This window comes from Motacilla alba, chromosome 9 (assembly GCF_015832195.1).
Source record: "Motacilla alba alba isolate MOTALB_02 chromosome 9, Motacilla_alba_V1.0_pri, whole genome shotgun sequence".
Classification (NCBI taxonomy): Eukaryota; Metazoa; Chordata; class Aves; order Passeriformes; family Motacillidae; genus Motacilla; species Motacilla alba.
Genome location: NC_052024.1, coordinates 2,487,355 through 2,505,394, shown reverse-complemented (window position 1 = coordinate 2,505,394; position 18,040 = coordinate 2,487,355). Strand labels below are relative to the sequence as shown.

Sequence of the window (18,040 nt, the reverse complement as noted above, 5' to 3'; positions counted from 1 at the left end):
CAGATACTCCTGCTATATCAGATAGATTTGCTGGTGACTGGTGTGAACAGTTTGGTCCCAAAATGCTGACTTACTTTGCTCCATCAGCAGCAATAGCTAGAAACACATTCCATTCAGTATTTCCCTCTAGCACTGGAGTGATTGCTATGGGGTCATGTAAATGTAAACGGGACAGGAAGGTTCTGCCAAGTAGAAGAATGGGAACTGCAGGTTCTCTGTTAAGATTTCCTTTGTCGTACTCTGATAATATTCTGTAACCATGGCATAATATTAGCCCTTCACCTCATCCTTTAAGTATGTCTCAGGTGTGTTAAAGACAGCTGAAAGACAAATTGGATGTAAAATTGGATGTAAATGTCATTGGTTCCAAGCTTACTACAAAACCATGTCTCAGGGATCTACTCCTCTTAGTAGCAGCACAGCCTTTTTGCAGACAAAGCCAAAACACTAACTAATGCCAGAGGGCAGACAACTAACACCAAAAAGAAAGTACTTCCTGAGAAAAAGGATGGCATGTGGAGTCATTCTCCTGCTGCACCAGGGACAGCTCCCTCTCTGTCAGCTGAGGAACTCTCTCCCTTGTCCACTTTCACTTTAACCCCTTAATTATGAAACAAACTTTCTCTGGCAGTCAGGCAAGTCCATTGTGTAGCATGCCTTGTTCAGGAAGATGGGGAGCTGACAGGAAACCCCCTTGGCTAAACAAATCCCAGTTAATGCCAGCTTGCCATTTTTTTTCACATCTCTGTCATCATCTCTCTGGTTTGTATCAGTGGACAGGACCAGATTGTTGGCATTGGTCACAGTGCTGGCTGCTGAACAAGCCCTTGGAGACATGGGCTAAATCACCAGCATCTGACAAACCACAGCCACTCTGTGAGATGAACCAAGACACAGCAGTGCAAGGTGCTGACCAGGTGTGCCCTAGGTGTTGTTCCATCAACAGTGAACCTGCCAGCCACTACACAAGCATTCAGTACAAAGCCAGCAGCAGAGAGCAGCCTGCTCCCCATGGAGCAGCAGCTCCTCCTTCAGTGCTAAGGGCAGGAGAAGAACAGATGCTCACCTTCCCTGACTTAGTAACTCCCACTGGGCTTTGACTGGCATTGCTGACTCTACTCCTGATCAGACAGAGGCATCTGGCTTGGACTTAGTGATGCCTCAAATACAACTGTAAAGAGACAAGCAGGATAGAACTTGAGAGCTATTGACTTTGAATCTCCTTATTACAAACAGGAAGTTGGACACTGAATTACTACATATCAACTGCAAGCTCAATTCTTCTGCTAATGCAGGCAGTTTACAACACAGTGCAGTTTCTGCTCTTTAGAAAAGGCACTGATTTGAACTGGGCAGTGTCATGGACATAGGAATACAATTCTTTTGTGCCAAAGGCCTTTCTTTTACCCTTCTGACTCAGCTCCACCTGTCTACTCCCCTCCTTTGAGACCTCTGACCTTGTCTTTTTGCCCTGTAATCTCTGCTGTGATTGTTAATGTTATATTTATAATCAAAGTAACCAAATCAAACTATTCCTACAGTAACTCTTTTGTATCAGTCTATATACTTGGATTCTATTATTCCTAATTAATTCAAGTGTTGAGATTTGCATATTTATTTCACAGTTCCCTACCGCTGTATTAATGACTGAATACAGCCTAAATGGACAATTCACATTTAAAAGGAGAGACTTTGAGAGGATTTTTACCAAACTCACTTTCGGGTAATGGGCAGGTATTGTGCCACACAAACCTCACTGGCCTGCTTTCCTGTGGTAGAAAAGAGGAATTGGGTGTGCTTTGAGCAGTGCACGCCAGCAAATAGGGGTGTGTGCCATGTTTTTACATTTCCATGAGTCTCCCTGTCATTTACTCTTAGATGGCATGGTATAGGAAATCATGACCATCCCCTTCCACACAAGAGGTCAGACAGGTTACCTACAGCTGTGTTAAAGATGTGGGTTTTTTCCTTTGGTCACAGCAAACCAAGGCTTAGTGCAACCTGCCTGAGTCAAATACAACTAATGCTTAAAGTGCCACAGCTTGCAATCATTCAAAGTATCTCAGAAATTAAAAGTAAAAAAATGGCATAAACAAAAATCTGGCAGGGAGGAAATCACCTTCTTTTGAAAGATTGTTTTGACATCTGACAACAAAGTATTCAGATCCTGAATGGTAACCTCATTTTTATCCCAGCACTAGTCCCTCTTGAGAGCCTGGGATGGGGGTGGAGGGGAGGTAGAGGCAAGAGACTGAAAAGTGTCACCCAGGGGGAGTAACCTTCCAGAGATAATCAATGGCTTCGCAATGAGCAGCCAGCCCTACTGAATATTGATTAACCAGAGCTGGCAAGCTCTGCTCTGAGGAGGTCAGCACTCCTGCCAGCTGCCTTGTGAGAGCACAAAGAGAGCCTTAGCAAAAGGCAAATTGTAAAAGGCAGGTTTTATGTGAGAGGCACCATTCAGGCCCCCAGGAGGAGAAAAAAACCCAGAAGAATGGTCACTGCGCGAGCAGGCAGAAGGCAGCAGCAGTCCTGCTAACTTCTGTTATTACACTGTGCAATTCCAGGTTTACCTGAATAAACCTGTTTTAAAGATTATCTCTTGCCAATATCCATGATACCACGAGTTGCCACAGGTTTCTCTTCCCTTAAGGTTTCACAGACATGTGACAGGGGGTGCTTTCACAGACACCTGCCCTCAGAAGCTTTGCCCAGTGTTACACCTCAGTACATGCCAGGTATGAGTACACATTTCAAAGTGATACTATATCTGGCCTAGGCCAGCTCTGAGCACACTTCATGCCCTTGAAGCAGCACAGCTGTGTGTCAGCACTGCATCCCTCTCACAGCACAATCTGTTCTTACTGTTCCATTCAGCAATGAAGATTTTAGCTTTTTAGTATTTTTTTTAATAAAAATAGTTAGACATTAATTTTATTATTATATCCACTGGTTGATATATATATATATATAGAACGTATACAGCTGTGGAAATTAGTTATTAGTGACTAAGAGGATATCCTACCTTTTTAGAAGCAGACAGTCTTTTCTCATAGGCTTTCTGTGGAAAGAGAAATTGTGACAGTCAGGAAAAATAGACCTGGAAACTGTGTTCTTTAAAACAAAACAAAACAAAACAAAAACCCACAAAAACCCCCCACAAAAGAAAAATTTAAAAAAATAAAATAGAAAGAAGAAAAAAAAGAAGAAGAAGAAAAGAAAAAAGTTCCAGTTTCTGCCTGGTGTAACTCATCTGACTTCAGTGGGGTTGTCCCAGAGCAGATTCCTCCCTCTGTCTTTGCCAAAAAGAAAACAACAGGAGCCAGCCAAAGGCATCTGCTTTTGCATTTCCTCAGTGAATCCATTCATTATACTCTCCTGATAGAGAAGTTGTAAACAAAGGCACTTCATGATGCTGCACCGTGCTATCCATAATTACACTGTATGTGCTTCATCAGCAGACATGCTTCAGGGCACAATGCAAAAGCTTTTCATGTATTCAGAACTCTTTCTGAGAGGGTGGGTTAAATGAAGAGAGGGACAAGCTGACAGTTAAAACAGGAAAGGAAAACCTAACTTAACGTAAGCAGTTACTTAGAGAGGAGCTCAGTATAAGTGGGAGGAGAGGAAACCATCCACACACACTGGGAAAAAAAAAGATGAGAGCAGAATTCCTGCCCACCAGTACTCCAGTTAGTATGTGTGCTTTCATATTGTCTCCATTTCTCTTTAAGATCACACACCCTCTAAAACATGTTTTAATAATCATGTTATGTGGTGCTCCCATGTGAAAACCTCACTCTGGACAGGGATTCAAAAGAATTTTTTTTTTAAAAAAGCTCCATTTGGAAGGTCTCTGAGGCTAACTTTAAATAAATGGCCAACCATGCTCTGACTTCATAGTGATATAAGTCAGGTGTAACTCCCTAAATTGTGAGCACTAGAAAACTCCAGTGTCAGATCATAAGTGAGTCCTAAACACTTTATTGCTTAGCAGATCAGCTTAAGGTGCTTGGCAGTACCTGGTACAAGTCGTTCTCTGAGAAAAAATTCTGTTTATCTTGTCAGAATGCACTAACACTTGGATGCAATTAAGTCCAGCAGAATATAACATTTCTGCTGAGAACTTTGCTTTTGGAAGTCCGGAATCTGCCACCAGAACATGCGTAACCCACACCCTCTATAGAAGTATTTATGTCTGAAAAGAAGAACTTGGAAAAAGGAAATTCTTTAAGATAATCAACACCCGGGTGGGGGGGAGGCAGGCATTCGAGGGCTGGAAGCTGAGACTAGTCTGGAAAGAAAAGCACAGACAGAGGTAGCAAGCAAAGGTAAACACAGGTTGGTGAAGAGACAGAGGGTTGCAGTAAATTCTACCTTGTACTGCCTATAACCTACAACATATGTTGCTGCAAAATCACAGTCTTAGGTTTGTTTGGGCTCTAATAGAAGTAATTTCTGGAAGTGAAAAGATGTAATAGAAGTTGACCTGTATCAAAATACAGTAAAAATAGCACTTAGCAATGTAAAATTGCTTTGAATGCTAGTTTTCAATGTGGACTATGGAGCAAAACAGCTTGAAAGTGCATACATCAAGACCACATTTGGATAGTTTAACAGCAAACTGAAAGATTTCTAAACTGTGCAATCCTAGTTCTAAAAATTTATTCCATAATTTGCTTCTATTATTGTCAGATACAAGAGAGGTAGAGACCATAAAGGCAAAAAGTTCAGGCAGTTCTTTTCTGCATGTTTGTTACATAAAGATTAAAAACTACCAGGCTTGTGTCACTTGAAGAGTGTTCACAGATGAGTAATTACAGCTAAACAGTAGCACCTGCCTCTAGAAAGGGCTGGACATCCACATTTTCTTGGCCATTGCTCAAGGGACAATGGATGCAATATGTAAGGAAGCAGCCAATGACAAGTGTGTACAGGTGACAGGGGAAGTAACCTAGCCATTTCCCACTAGAAAAGCCAAAAACTCTGCCTCACTTGGGCCCTTGGGGTTTAGCATCTTAGAGCATATCCCAAGAATTCTCTAAGAGGAGCTGGCTCTGAAAAGAGTGATTACATGGCAACTCTTTAAAACCTTGCCATAAGAGCTGCAGAGTTACTCCTCATGTTATTATATAAAAGTTGCGGGCACTTATTTCCCAGTCATTTTACTCATGAGCTTGCCCTTCACAGAGAAGACAGGAAGCCAGGAAAAGACATGAACAGACTGAACCACATCAGAAAACTCTCAGCCAAAGCTTAGTCATTCCATACAAATTCAGAAACACTGGAGACTTGTTTAGCTGGAGTTTCAAGGTTGCTCAACTCAGTGTAACAAAGAGAAAGGGATATCCAATGTCACAAAATAATGCACTACTACTTGGCAGCAAAATACAGTCACTCTATAAAAGCTTTTGTAAAAGTCCTCTCAGCATTTATAACTGCTGTATTAATAACTGTTATTAGTATCTTATCTAGCTATTCAACTCTACAGATGTTCAAGGCCTTAACACAGACAGGACCAGCATTTGCTCATTCAGGATTACCAAAGGTTTGACCCTACCATCATGGCAGCTATCCTTGTTGTGGCTAGTGGCACCAAAAATCCCTGAGACCTGCAGGAACCAACTTGTGGCTTCTATGAGAAATTTTCCCCAGACCTTCCACTACACAGAATAGAACTGAAAAAACTTTTAGACTTATCTGAAGGAATCTTCCTCTACAGGTCAAAAAGTCTTTACAGATTAATTTTTGAAAAATTCCTAATAATTCCTAGGAAGAGAGCCAATGGACACCCTTTGGAATGATTTTGGCTTTCACCAGGAAGGAGTCTGTTCTGAAGAAAACTCCCTGTGGAAAACTGGGTGAATGCACGTTGCCCCTTCAACTCTGAAGTTTAGGCATAGGGGTGTTTATAATGACCCTCTAGCGGAGCTGGAACCCAAGCCACCCATCCAGGACAAGTACACAGCGCTCACCATTTCTGTGAAAAACCAATGAGAAGTGCAGTGGACACCATCCACAGGGCTTTCAGCCACAGCTTTCCTCTGGGCAAGCCTAGGTCTGGGCTGCAAAGAAGGCTGAAGTACAGAGCTACATGTGGCCAGAAGTGCTGTATTTCAAGTGGCTTGGGATCAAACCCATCCTGATTTGCACCCAAACCACATAAAATTTCAGGCTTGCAACTTAGCCAAGTGTTTCTGAAGGGTTCACAAACTTTAGTGAACTTGGCTTGAACTTTGCATTGGAAAGGAAAAGGTAAAATAAAATTTTCAAGTTGAAGGTTCTGCCTTAAGTCATTTTGCCCATCTCCAATACTGATGCCTTATAAAAATACAGTTAATGTTCTATTCTAAACAGTGATCCCAAATTCCTTATACACATTCTCCCAGGTTTCTTTTTCTGTATGGACCTTTCCCACCTCATGGGTTTCACAGAAAATATAATCTTTAGGATGAGGATGAAGGTCCTCAGCTACAGTAACACTGCAGGCTATGCATAATCCTTCACTCACAGAAGTAAAACCCCTCCATCCCAAAGAGCTCACTTAAGTAATGATAATATGATAACATTCTTTAAGATTTTCCAAGGCCAAATGAAAATTTCTATTTTTTCTATTTTTAAAGAAAGATGGAAAATAATATAATAGAAGAACTTGAAAAATGGATCACGGCCCTGTCAGTGGTAGTAAATCCAACCTTAGGGTCACAGATTCCATTATGTGCCTTTATTTATTAGTCTGAGATATAGGTGGAGATTAATAGATATAGATGTACAACACCTTGCTGCACACCAAGGTCATGGCACCCTTTGACTCTTCCTAGAAGCAAGTGCACCACTGTTTCTCTGGAGAAGTGCATGTTCTTCTCAGCAAGGTCTTTTCCCTCAGTTTCAGCCTCCATTTTTAACACACATAAAACCTCCCTCTTAGAACAGGCAATACAGGTCTGGGGAGCTTTAGGATAAACTGCAAAGGGGTTCATAAAAAGGAGAAGAAGGGAAAGTGAACCATCAATAACTAAAGGTAACTCTTGAAGCTATACCTGTTAAAATAAATAGATTTTAATTTAAAGCAAAATTAGTTTACCCCTGAACAGTGAACTTTCCTGAAATTTCTTCTAAAATAGCCTTCAACACTATCTACTTTTCTCCATGCTCATTTTAGCCCGTTCTTTCAGCTTGTTTCTTTTCTTATAAAGAATTACCATTTTTGTAGTGGCAGTAGTAAACTGTAAAAAAAAAAAAAACAGCTTCAGAAACCTCACTCAGATATTCTGAAAATAAAGCAAATAAAAAAAAAACCACTACTAATGTCTTCTAAACCATTTCATATCATCAAGGATCACATATTTGAAAACAAATTAAGTTATCAGATTTCTGAAGACTACATTTTTGATTCTGCACACTTAATCTCTATAAGCCATTGTGTAGACACTTGAGTTTTGTACTTAACCTGAAGAACTGGCAAATAAAAATAGTTCTTGCCTCTAACCTTGTCTTTTTCCTGTGATGACAATTCATTCCTGGTGCTGCTCAGGGGAAGAGCAAAGCAATATCAGGATCAAACCCAACATGTAAATAACCCTGAGGCACTGTGGTTTCTCTTTCAATCTACTGAAACAATGACTTCTCTCTGATAATTTAACAGAATAGTTCCTGAATCTTTTCACAGTTGGTGTTTATTTTACAACACAGGTCCTGACCTTGTCTAGATAGGTTTGGTTTTCTTGGAAAGACTTTCTGAATGAGAATATGGTATAGTCCCATGCTCTTGGGGCAATGACAGTATAAGGAAGTTCCAGCCGACCAATATTTCCACTTGTTTCTGCCCTGCTTGTGGGACTGTGCTCTGAAACACGGCACTTCCACAGAAGTGAAAACTTACTTGGCCAAGTGACACAGAAATTAGGTTTCCAGATGTGTCTACTACTTGACTTGTGTGACTGCTAAGAGTTGTGTTGCTCACAAGTGTGTGTGGGGGTGGAAGAAATGGACTAATAAACAAGTAATTAGAGGTTGGAACTGCTCAAGGCATGAGCACCACCAAGAAAGGCACTTAAAAAACCAAAAACATATGTGCAAGCTTCTCAGCAACCATTTTAAAAAATAATTAATAACTCTAAAATAAAACTAATCTGAAAACTTAACTGTTCCATTAATTTTGGATTTTTTAACTTACAAATTGCAGATATCATTCAAATTTAACTTTCTCTCTCCTGCTAATGAGCAGGCCACTTCCACCTGCTCTTTGTAGGGTAGTGAGAGCTGCAGGCTGCTGCCCAAATCAGAGACTTGCTCTGCAAGGTGCACAGGCACATCCTTCCTCTCAAAGAACTGCGTACATTCCTGGTGGGAATAAGCAAGTTTTCCCCTAAGATGAAGAACTGATGTAGAGATGAAGCGGTTTATCCAAGACCCTTTTGGAAGCTTCAAGCAGGAACAGGAGTGAACCCAAATCTTCAGTGTGCTCACACAGGATTGTGCACATTTCTCAGTCAAGAAAGGATGAACTCTACTGAATTGAAAACGTACATTTGGATTGAGCACACATGGGAAGACAGTGCTGTGGAATGGACAGCCTGTGCTTTCAGAGATCAGGGTTTGGACAAACACTGGCTCTAGCCACACTGCTGCTCCCCTGGGGATCCATATTAGTGGTCCCTGACACAAAATAAACATCACTCTGCACGGGACTTCTGAACACAGGACCATGGGGCCAAAGGTTCCACTCTCTTAGGACTGACTGAGGCTTGAAGGCAAACAGGATGAGAAAAAGCACACATCCATGGAAACAAAGATGTATGCAGAGCCTTGGTTTCAGCAAGATTGGAAATTCCATGAGATCACGCTGGGATCACGCTTTTTAAAATCAGTGCCACAGTGTGCTGTCACCTCACAATTCAACAGGCAGTTGGTGTCTTCAGAGAGTAGCAAACACTGATCTGACAGACAATGGGAAAACTTCCACCATTTATGACCAATACAGTTCCTGGGATTTCTTGTGTGCAGATCTGCCTGCTTCTAGCAGCTAAAACGCAAATTTTTTTTCTACTTTTTTTCTCCCCCCATTTTTCCCCTTTCTGTCTCTCTCCCTGGTTTTGGTGGGGGCATTTTAGGAGGTTTTATCCTGGTTCCATTGCATTTTGCTGATGTCGGTCCCCTTGCACTTGCTCTCTGCTGGGCATCTTGGCCAGCTATTTATGTAGGAAGTGAAATGAAAGCCTGCACTTTTCTGATGAATACTGCTACACTCATGCATTTTGAATTTTTATTTGGGCCAAGCAAAGAAAAAAGTCAATCCAGCAGCTATTATAATCAGCATCTTTTACAAGCTGATCCAAGCCCTAAAACACTTGAAAAATGATTGACAAGTCCAAGAATGAAAGACTCATTGTTTAGGAACTTCCCACTGCAAATTGGTATTTCAATTTTCCTCTGCAGTTACAGCACCTGAAAATGTGTTTGTTTTTTTTAAATCAGACCTTCAAGCAGTCACACGCCTCCAGGAGCTGGGAATTCAAGGGAAAAAAATGCCAATTTGAAAACTTTAACTGGCAACATTATGAAAGTTACTGTCTCCTGAGCATTGACATTAGAATTTTTTGCACATTCTAGTTTATCACCCACGCTCTTCTCACCACACCTTAAGGGCCTGGTCTCTCTTCCAGCAGGAAGAGAGACCTCTCTACCAAACTGCACTAGGCTTGTCCATTGTGCTAATAGGATTATAGTAAAAAATACCAAAAAACTCCTACTTATTCATATGGAAACAACATTAATCCCTTCTGCCTGCCCCACCCCATAACTTTGGGTCTGAGCATGAGAGCTATCTGTCTGCTTTGGCAGCACAGAAACATTCACAAAATGTTTTCCAAATACTAGGTTTTTCTTCCCCCCTCCCCCTCCCCCCCCAATTCTTTTCAGTTTAGCTCTGAAGGAACACATAAAGTATAAAAAAACTGTATATTTTATCCTGTTAATTTTCTGTCTCATACACCCCACCACAGTATGTTGTTAATCAGACTAAGAGGTTTTAGTAAACAACTTTGCAACACGTCTTACTAGCCAGCTTTCCCAGGTGCTGTCCAGAGGATAGATTCACACCACCTGCACCATATAACTGGATGTTATATTGACCTTGTCTGCCTTAGCTGGCCTCACTTACATTAACACAGCATGTCAGCTGGAATGGCTAAAGAAAACAGCAGTGCTGACTTCAGCTTACTTTAACACATCTGGACCCTAAACCCTGTGGTTCAGCATAGTGGCTACACATCCTGTGGCACTGCCCCTCTGGCAGAAGCAGAACCTGCTGGCAGAGTGTGGATCAGAGATTTTGGAGTGGTATACCTGGATGGACATTGCTTGAAAATTTGCCTCTGAACTTGCGTCTGTGCTCAGAGCTGGCAGCTGTACTATGGTAAATATTTCTATCTGGATTCCTCTATTACCTGGAAGTTCTCTAACCACAACACCACAATCTCATTTATTGCATTAAGACAGAAAGAGTGAGCTCCCAAGGCTCATCCTGCCATTTTCTTATACTAGAATCTAAATGACAGTCCACTTATAATGACTGTAATCAAAATTATACCATTTCTGTAATCTACAAATAAATTCACTGGTTTCATCCAAAAACAAAGCCAAGAGCAAAAGCAAAGCTAGAGAACAAAACTTGCCTTTTACTAAGGGAAAAAATGCAATATATCTATTAATATCCAAAGCAAAGAGATAAAAGTTGCTTGCTTTTTGCTTCTTTGTTTTTAATTTTCCATATTATTCTACAACTTTTTGCAGAAACTTGGGTTACTATGATTGAGTGTTGATGTCTCTACAAAGAATAGCCTTTTTGCACCTAGACACACTCTTTCTCAGTGCAAATGCAAGTTTCCAAAAAAAAAAAAAATCAAACTCCAGTGTGTAAAAGGAATACTTTTTGTTGTTATTTAGAAATGGAAATTGTATTTCACTTCTTGCTCCCAAATGGCAGAGTGATCAAGCTAACTTTTAAAACTGCCCTGCCCAAGTATTCTTGTGGGTATTTATACATTTTGCTATCTGGCAACAGCTTATTAAAGGCTTTTAACAGCACAAATTCTTCCTTATTTGCCAATTTTCATCCAGATATGTAAATAATCACATTTGGAGCACCACACTTGAAGCATCAAGTGAGAAGTTTTATTTCTTTCCAACACCAGTTCTGCTTTTCTTCCAACACAAAACATCAGGAGGAGAAAAAAAATACAGCACCTTCTTAGATTTCTGTAATAATGAGACACTTTCTAGGAAGAGCATCAAATATTCCAGAGTGCACAAGAAGTAATTTGTTCTCAGTCATCTGCTTACAGGTTCTTAATCCACCCTGTGTACTCTGTTAGTCAAGCGGGATTTCAGTCAAATTTTTGAAGCTAATCATCAAGTCACAATTCAGCAAGAAAGTTCTGTTCTGATTCATGAGCTGCAGTGTTGCAGAAGCCTGCAGGTTTGTTACAGGAACTGGGCTTAAATTAACAGCATATAGAAGATAATGCAGCTCTGATTGATAGTGTTTTTTGAGAACTGTGGTAGCTGAGAAAGGCAGTTCTGCTGAAAAGCAGTTATTGAACACATTCTCCCATGCAAATGAAGGTGTGATAATTTTAAGAGAACGAGGATGTAAAAAAGGGATGTGGCTGGCTTTTCCAATAATCATTCCCCAGGTATATAAAGAATGCTTTGAAATCATTCTGCACATCAGCCTTTCACAGCCTGCACTCTGAACACACTGCTTGTAGCTCAGAGCTGGATCCAGGAGATGGCTTGATGAATACTAAAGATACTGGAAAAATTTCAATTCCTGGCTTTTAGCAGAGGGGGAAGGAAGAAGTCAAAGTCCCCAGCACAAGCTGAATGGTTTACACTACCCACAAAGAACTGAATCTCTGCCCAGAATGAGAAGCCAAGCTGAACCAAGCTCATTGTCAGGTTCAATACATTCCAGTTTTCTCTCTGATGTTTTCCATTTTCATTGCTTTGTCTCTCTACCACACTTAGCTCTACCCAGCACTGCAAGTACTATACCAATATAAAACAGACTGTTTAAATATTTCTGGCCCAAAGGAATCCAGAAAATTAGAGCACAAATTAAAGGAAAACAGACTCAGAAATATTACTCCTAAACAAAACAAGCCCCATAGAGCAGCTTATGATGTTTTAGGAGTTAAGCGTGTCTAATCAGACTGTTTGTCCTCAGAGCCTGACCCTGAATAAAATACTGGAAAATATTCACTGATAAAATATTCACTGACCAAATGAGTGAAAGGAGATTGATTTTTCTGGCTAAAAGCTTCAAAAGTCAGTGTTCCAAAGGGGAGGGAAGGGAATGTTTAAAGCTTTCTGCAAAACATCCCTCTTTAGTTGTCTCAAGTTGCACATCTTAAAGCCACTTCTTGGCTTTTACTCTGAGGACTGAAGACAAACAGTAGGCTTCAGCGGAGTTCCATTAATAGCCAAACAAAAAACACTTTACTGAGAAAACATGTATTTCTGCAGGCAGCTGACCCAACAGAGTCCTCTTTCCTACAGCTCTGCATTTCTCTAGTGTGGAAATGGAATCATTTTACAAAGTTTCTGATGTTTAATAAGGGACAGTTTTATGAAGGACCCTTTCCCTCAGGAGGAGCATTACCTAAGTGTATTTTCGCTTCCTGTCTACCTACTTGTGAACTCTGCTAACTTCTACCTCATTCAAATTTTGCTGAGATTGGCAAGAATGTTCAAGAGTTATTAGGAAGGAGTTAGAGATGCAGCAAGACCATGTAAGCATATCAAATAATAAAACCAAACAAAACTAAAAGCAACAACAACAAAACCAACAAAAAACCCACAAAAAAAGCCAAAACCAAACAAACAACCAAAAAACCCACACCCACCTTGTAATTTCTAACAAACACTTAAGCTAACTGGAAAATAGCTGTGAAGGGAGTCAGCCAGGTCCCCTCACAGAATTTTTGGTCCAAGTGTGACCTGTCCACTGGTTAAACCCCTGTCCCAGACTCTGTATATCAAGGCCCAGCTCCTTCCTCTGTCAAAATTTTCCTGTGACCATAACAAGTCATGTGGAAAAAGAACTCAAAAACACAGAGGAACCTCAAATTTGGTTTTCCAGACTGAATATTCTCATGCTTAAAACAGTTGTTAAATGTTCTCACAGAGTACATGGGGAGTATTACAACCAGAGTAGCAGCATGTTTGGCAGGCAACAATTGCATATAACCACTACAAAATTGTTACAAGAAGACATATCTGATAGTCTTCTCCCCCTTCAATGGACCATTTTCTTAGGGGCTGTCCTTGGGAATCAGAGAAAACCCTCTCCTGAAGAAACCACCCATGTCTTAGAGCTTCCAACCTGTTGGTATGAAAACACAAGTGTCACCTCCAGAAGTGGCCACACTCTCACTGAAGATCTTTTAGAAGTCAGCACCTAAGAAAGGGGTAATAATTGCCTCCCTGCACCCTTTTTTCCTCAAAGGAGTGGCAAAAGAAGGCAGGTAGTGCCCCTACACTTCCTTGTGATCACAGGCCAATGGCTAGAAAATTCATTTAATATTAGAGGAAAACAAGATTTCCTCTTTTCCCTTGGAAGAGATTCACCCCATACTGTTGCACAGGCTGACCTTACCATTGCCCATAATTACAGGAAGACAGTCCACCCCTACAAAGTTTATAATCAGAAGAGAAAAATCAAAATAAATTAAAAAATAAAATCAAACAAATTTCCTATCTTCTTTACAGGCAATGAGCTGAGCCAAGGACAGCAAGACTATGAACACAGAGTGATACATCTATTGAATAGCAAAGAATTAAGCCCCTGTGCCCTAAATTGTAGGAAAGTGATTTAATCTTTCACTTGGGATCCATTCTCATGCATTACATGGCATTTAGAAGTTCATAGCAAGAGCAGTTGGAAGCTCTGTAGAAGCCAGTACTCAAAAATACAGAGACAAGACAAGAAATTGAATTAAAGATTTGTCTCTCCATAATTTGCCTTTTGCATTGATTTCAGACTGTTAAAAAAATACCAGGTGAGCTGACAGAAAATGCTTAAGGTAAATAACAGAGAAATCACCAGCTGGTTTTGATATTCAGAGGGACAGAATATTACTGAAATATTGTAAATTTCTGAAACAGAGAAAGAATTCAACTAAATTTATGTTAATTCTGAATTGAAGAAAGACTTGAAGTCTCTTTTCTCATCCCCACAAGTCATGGTGACCTCTGAAAATGGAAGCCTCCCTCAGGGAAACATGAGTGGGAAATTTCCCAGATGTCAGTCTACAAAGATGCTTCTTCTGACAGGCTTATTGCACATATACCCATGACACTTTGATGGAATTTGATTATTTTGTAACTAAACTTCATGTCAAACTGCATGAAAGCCCACTCAGATTGGTTTCTCACCTGCTAAACACAGTCTCTCCTCATTCTGTCCGTGTCAATCCATAGAAGGAAGAGCTCCCCTGACACAAGGGACACATAAACCTTTCTGGGAGAGCATTGATAAGGAGTTACAGGGATTCACTGATATTTTCCAAGTCATGAGCACCTGGGGCACCATCTGTAGCCAAAAGCTGGAAACATTTGGATGTGTAGGAGATGCACACGAGGTGTTACAAAGGGTGCCTCTGTAACACAGCAGCAGCATTTCAGTGCTGCCGGCCTTCCCTCCTCTCCCACTACAGCAGGATTGCTGGGTTCTGCCAAGTTGCAGAACCTGAGAAAAAGCAACACTGTGCTGGTTTTGTTCTTGTGAAGGGGAAGGAGAAAAAAATTAGCACTTTTTGAATGGATTAGGACTTGGAAGAGATTTAAGTCATGGAAGAGTGTCAGGAAATAAGAAAGTGGGGCCTCAAATCTAAACAGTCTTTAAGAAAGCTCAGCAAGAAAGAAGCATTAATAAATTAGAACTTTAGTTATCCTCTTGGCTTAGCCAGGGCATTGTTAAGTTCTCGGAAAGCTTTCTGAAGAAATTTGTGATTTTAACAAAAGCTGCACTACCTCTCCTCACTCTATAGTAGTATGAATTGTTCCTTCCCAACTCGAAAAACTTAAATGCACTGTGCAAATGTAAGGCCATATGCAAGCACATAAAATCACAGACAGAAACATCTCTTTTAGTTTCTGTACTTTTGTACTTTAAAAATTCTTCCTGTTGTCTGAGAAACTATCAAAAAAAAAAAAAAAAAAGGAACAACCATTTATCCTACAGGATAACTCATGCATGTTGTGCAAAGCCATCGTGTGCAGACCAGTCAACATTTTGCACAAACTTCACAATTAATATATTAAAAAAATCTTTGCACAGGCAATGAGTCCTGGGGACTGAAGCTGTTGCACATACCCAGAGCAACTAGTACGTTTGTAGCCACAAATGAGGTTCTGCCTCTTTCTGTAACATGAGTATGGCTCTTAAAACCTACAGATTCAATGGTTGCAAATAGTTCAAACCACAAGAGAACCAATCAAACCAATCAGCAACCAGACAAGATGCAACTTTCCCCAGCCTGGATCAGCACTCCTCAAAACCATCAGGAAGTTTGTGTTGACCAGGACTCTGCCTCACAAGTTGGCTCTGGCATCTGCCCTAGGGCTGTTTACTCCACCCCCATAGCTGTGTGGATTCCTACCCCTTTTCAGTCAGCCTCACAAAATATCCCCGCAGAAAAAAAGTACCAGAAAAAGTCCTATGAAAGGGTCTCTATCTGCCCCCTAATGCAAGCAATCGGCACCACAGGATAAATGGTACATACAGACAAGAGCAAAGGCACTACAAATATGGAATACGTGTGGAAACAAAGCTCTCTAGCAGTCTAACACATAACACTGTTAATAGTGTTCAGTTCACATTTTGATGTTATATTTTTGTATAACTATGCTATCAAAAAACCTGATGTACCAACTGCCCCAAAGCTGCCAAGCACATAGAAGAGAAGGCTTGCTGCTGCTGAGGCACCACCTGGTCCTGCTCCTGTGGGACCACCCCATCATCATCATGGATCTCCTCTGTCATACATTTCTGAAGAAAAACCAGACAGTAAATAATGCCTTGACATTTGTTTTGATCTGTATGGCGGACTGTCCATCAACTAAATGCCTACCACAGTAAGATTTGAATGCAGAAACAGAGAAACAAAGACCTATTACACATTCTAAATTAACTAATACAGCCTTGTTACACCATTGGAACCAGCAGCACTTGAAGTTTAAATGTCTCAGTGATTCCCTGTTTAATCCCAAAACCTTAAATTGTATCACTTTTGTAGAATTCAATGTTTCTCTCTCAGATCTGAACATTACACTAGCTTTCTGCAAGGAATTAAATGGAATGAACTATAGCATTTATACCTGTTCCATTGCCTTGTTGCTTCCCTATCCAGTAATACATTAGGCAAGAGTATTTTTATTAGATGTGGCCGGATCAAATTTAAAATAAGTCACATCACAACTTCAAAAACTCCATTATATTTGACAAAAATGTTCCAAACCCCCACCCAATTCCTTACTTTTATAAGGTTTACATTTTCAGAGTTAAAATACATTCCAGTGCTCATCCAACACGAGATTAATCTAAATCAGCAAAGAACATGACAAGAAATTGCACCTAGAAATTAATCTAAAGTCATCTTGAAACCCTTGCAATTAGGTAACAATGTACAGAGATAAACTGGCTAGCAATTACTAATGTAGTGCTTTGTATAGTACTCCATGAGTAGCCCGTACAAGTTTTCCCTTGTTGGATCTCCTGTTTTGGGGTACAACATCAATATTTACAAAGCTCCTACTACTAATAAACCATGAAAGAAACTGCATGGTACATAGTAATGAATTCTCAAATCCTTCAGCAGAGATTTTGATCAATTTGTATTTTAAGCACATAAGTTAACTAAAAATATCACAGACTTGTACTGAAATTTCTTACCTTGCAGAGTTTCAAGAGCAGCCAGCATATCAGGTACACTGTCTGAGTGAGTTTCACTCTCATATATTGTTCAGGCAAACAGGCAAGGAACATTTGTCCCAAATCCAGCTCTTCATGGACAGCACAACTGCCAGCATTATTAATATCTTCTTCCCCACCCTCTTGTCTTCCTTTCTGCTCTTCTGCTGATGCACCCAAACATCTATTGAACTCCATTTTAAAAAGTCCATCATGTCACACCCCCAGGCCCCCCTCCTTCTCCACAAAGCCCTGATCTTTCCAGAGTAAACTCAGGAAAGTTTTAATTTCATATCAATAATGATATTCCCTGATCCTGCACAAGTATGTAGCCTTGTCTTTAAGCCAACCCAGAAAGTTCAGGCTGTGGTAGAATAAACTTTCTTTAAACTGTATTGGCTTTTTGCCTTTCTCTTATTAAACAACCTCTTGCAAATGTGTGTACAGCTACAAGACAAATATAGCACCAGCTAGCCTTGTCATACAGCACAAGAATACTTCTGCTGTTGCCAAGAGAGGAGAGAAAGATCCCATTAATTTAAAGAGCAAGTCCTCAGCATCAGGACTTCAGTTCATTTTTTCACCAAAAGATGAAAAATCTGTTATCTTTGAAAACTTTTTTTTGTGTCAACTGTGTTTCCTCAGAACAAAACCCATTTCTGTAAAAAAAATTATGTTCTTACGGAGAAGGGTTTTTTAATTCTAGAGACTTCCAGCCACAGTAATTCATTGTTTGTGATATCATAGATGCCAAGCTTGTGAAGACTACAAATTTCAAAAGAAAAATGAGGTCTCGCACATGGACTGGAGCCAAGACATTCTGAAATAATGAACAGGCCTTCCATAGGCCAAAACATGATGAAAATATGCAAGAGATCAACTAAGTAATTTTTAGTTAAACATTAGGCAGCTCATCTCTTCCTTGTGACAGCTCAAACTTGCACATTAAAAAAATTTCAAAGACCTTTAGCCTACTCATGGTGACAGTTAGAAGAGACCTAAAGATTTAGGTTTAGCTGTTTCAATTATCAAAATTCAACAGCATCAATATCTAAAAGGCATTTT

The 18,040-nt window shown here is 40.2% G+C and overlaps 1 protein-coding gene across 1 annotated transcript in view; it reads right to left on the bottom strand.

Annotated features, from left to right (window-relative positions):
* ARHGEF4 (Rho guanine nucleotide exchange factor 4) overlaps positions 1-17,348 on the bottom strand; it is a 227,025-nt gene extending 209,677 nt beyond the window's left edge. Inside the window, exons 1-2 of the mRNA XM_038146005.1 lie at positions 16,958-17,348; positions 3,026-3,061 (exon numbers count right to left, since the gene is read on the bottom strand). Coding sequence (XP_038001933.1) covers positions 3,026-3,061; positions 16,958-17,173 — 252 coding nt within the window. The 5' untranslated portion in view covers positions 17,174-17,348. The remainder of the gene's footprint in view (positions 1-3,025; positions 3,062-16,957) is intronic.
* Between the last annotated feature and the right edge of the window lie 692 nt (positions 17,349-18,040).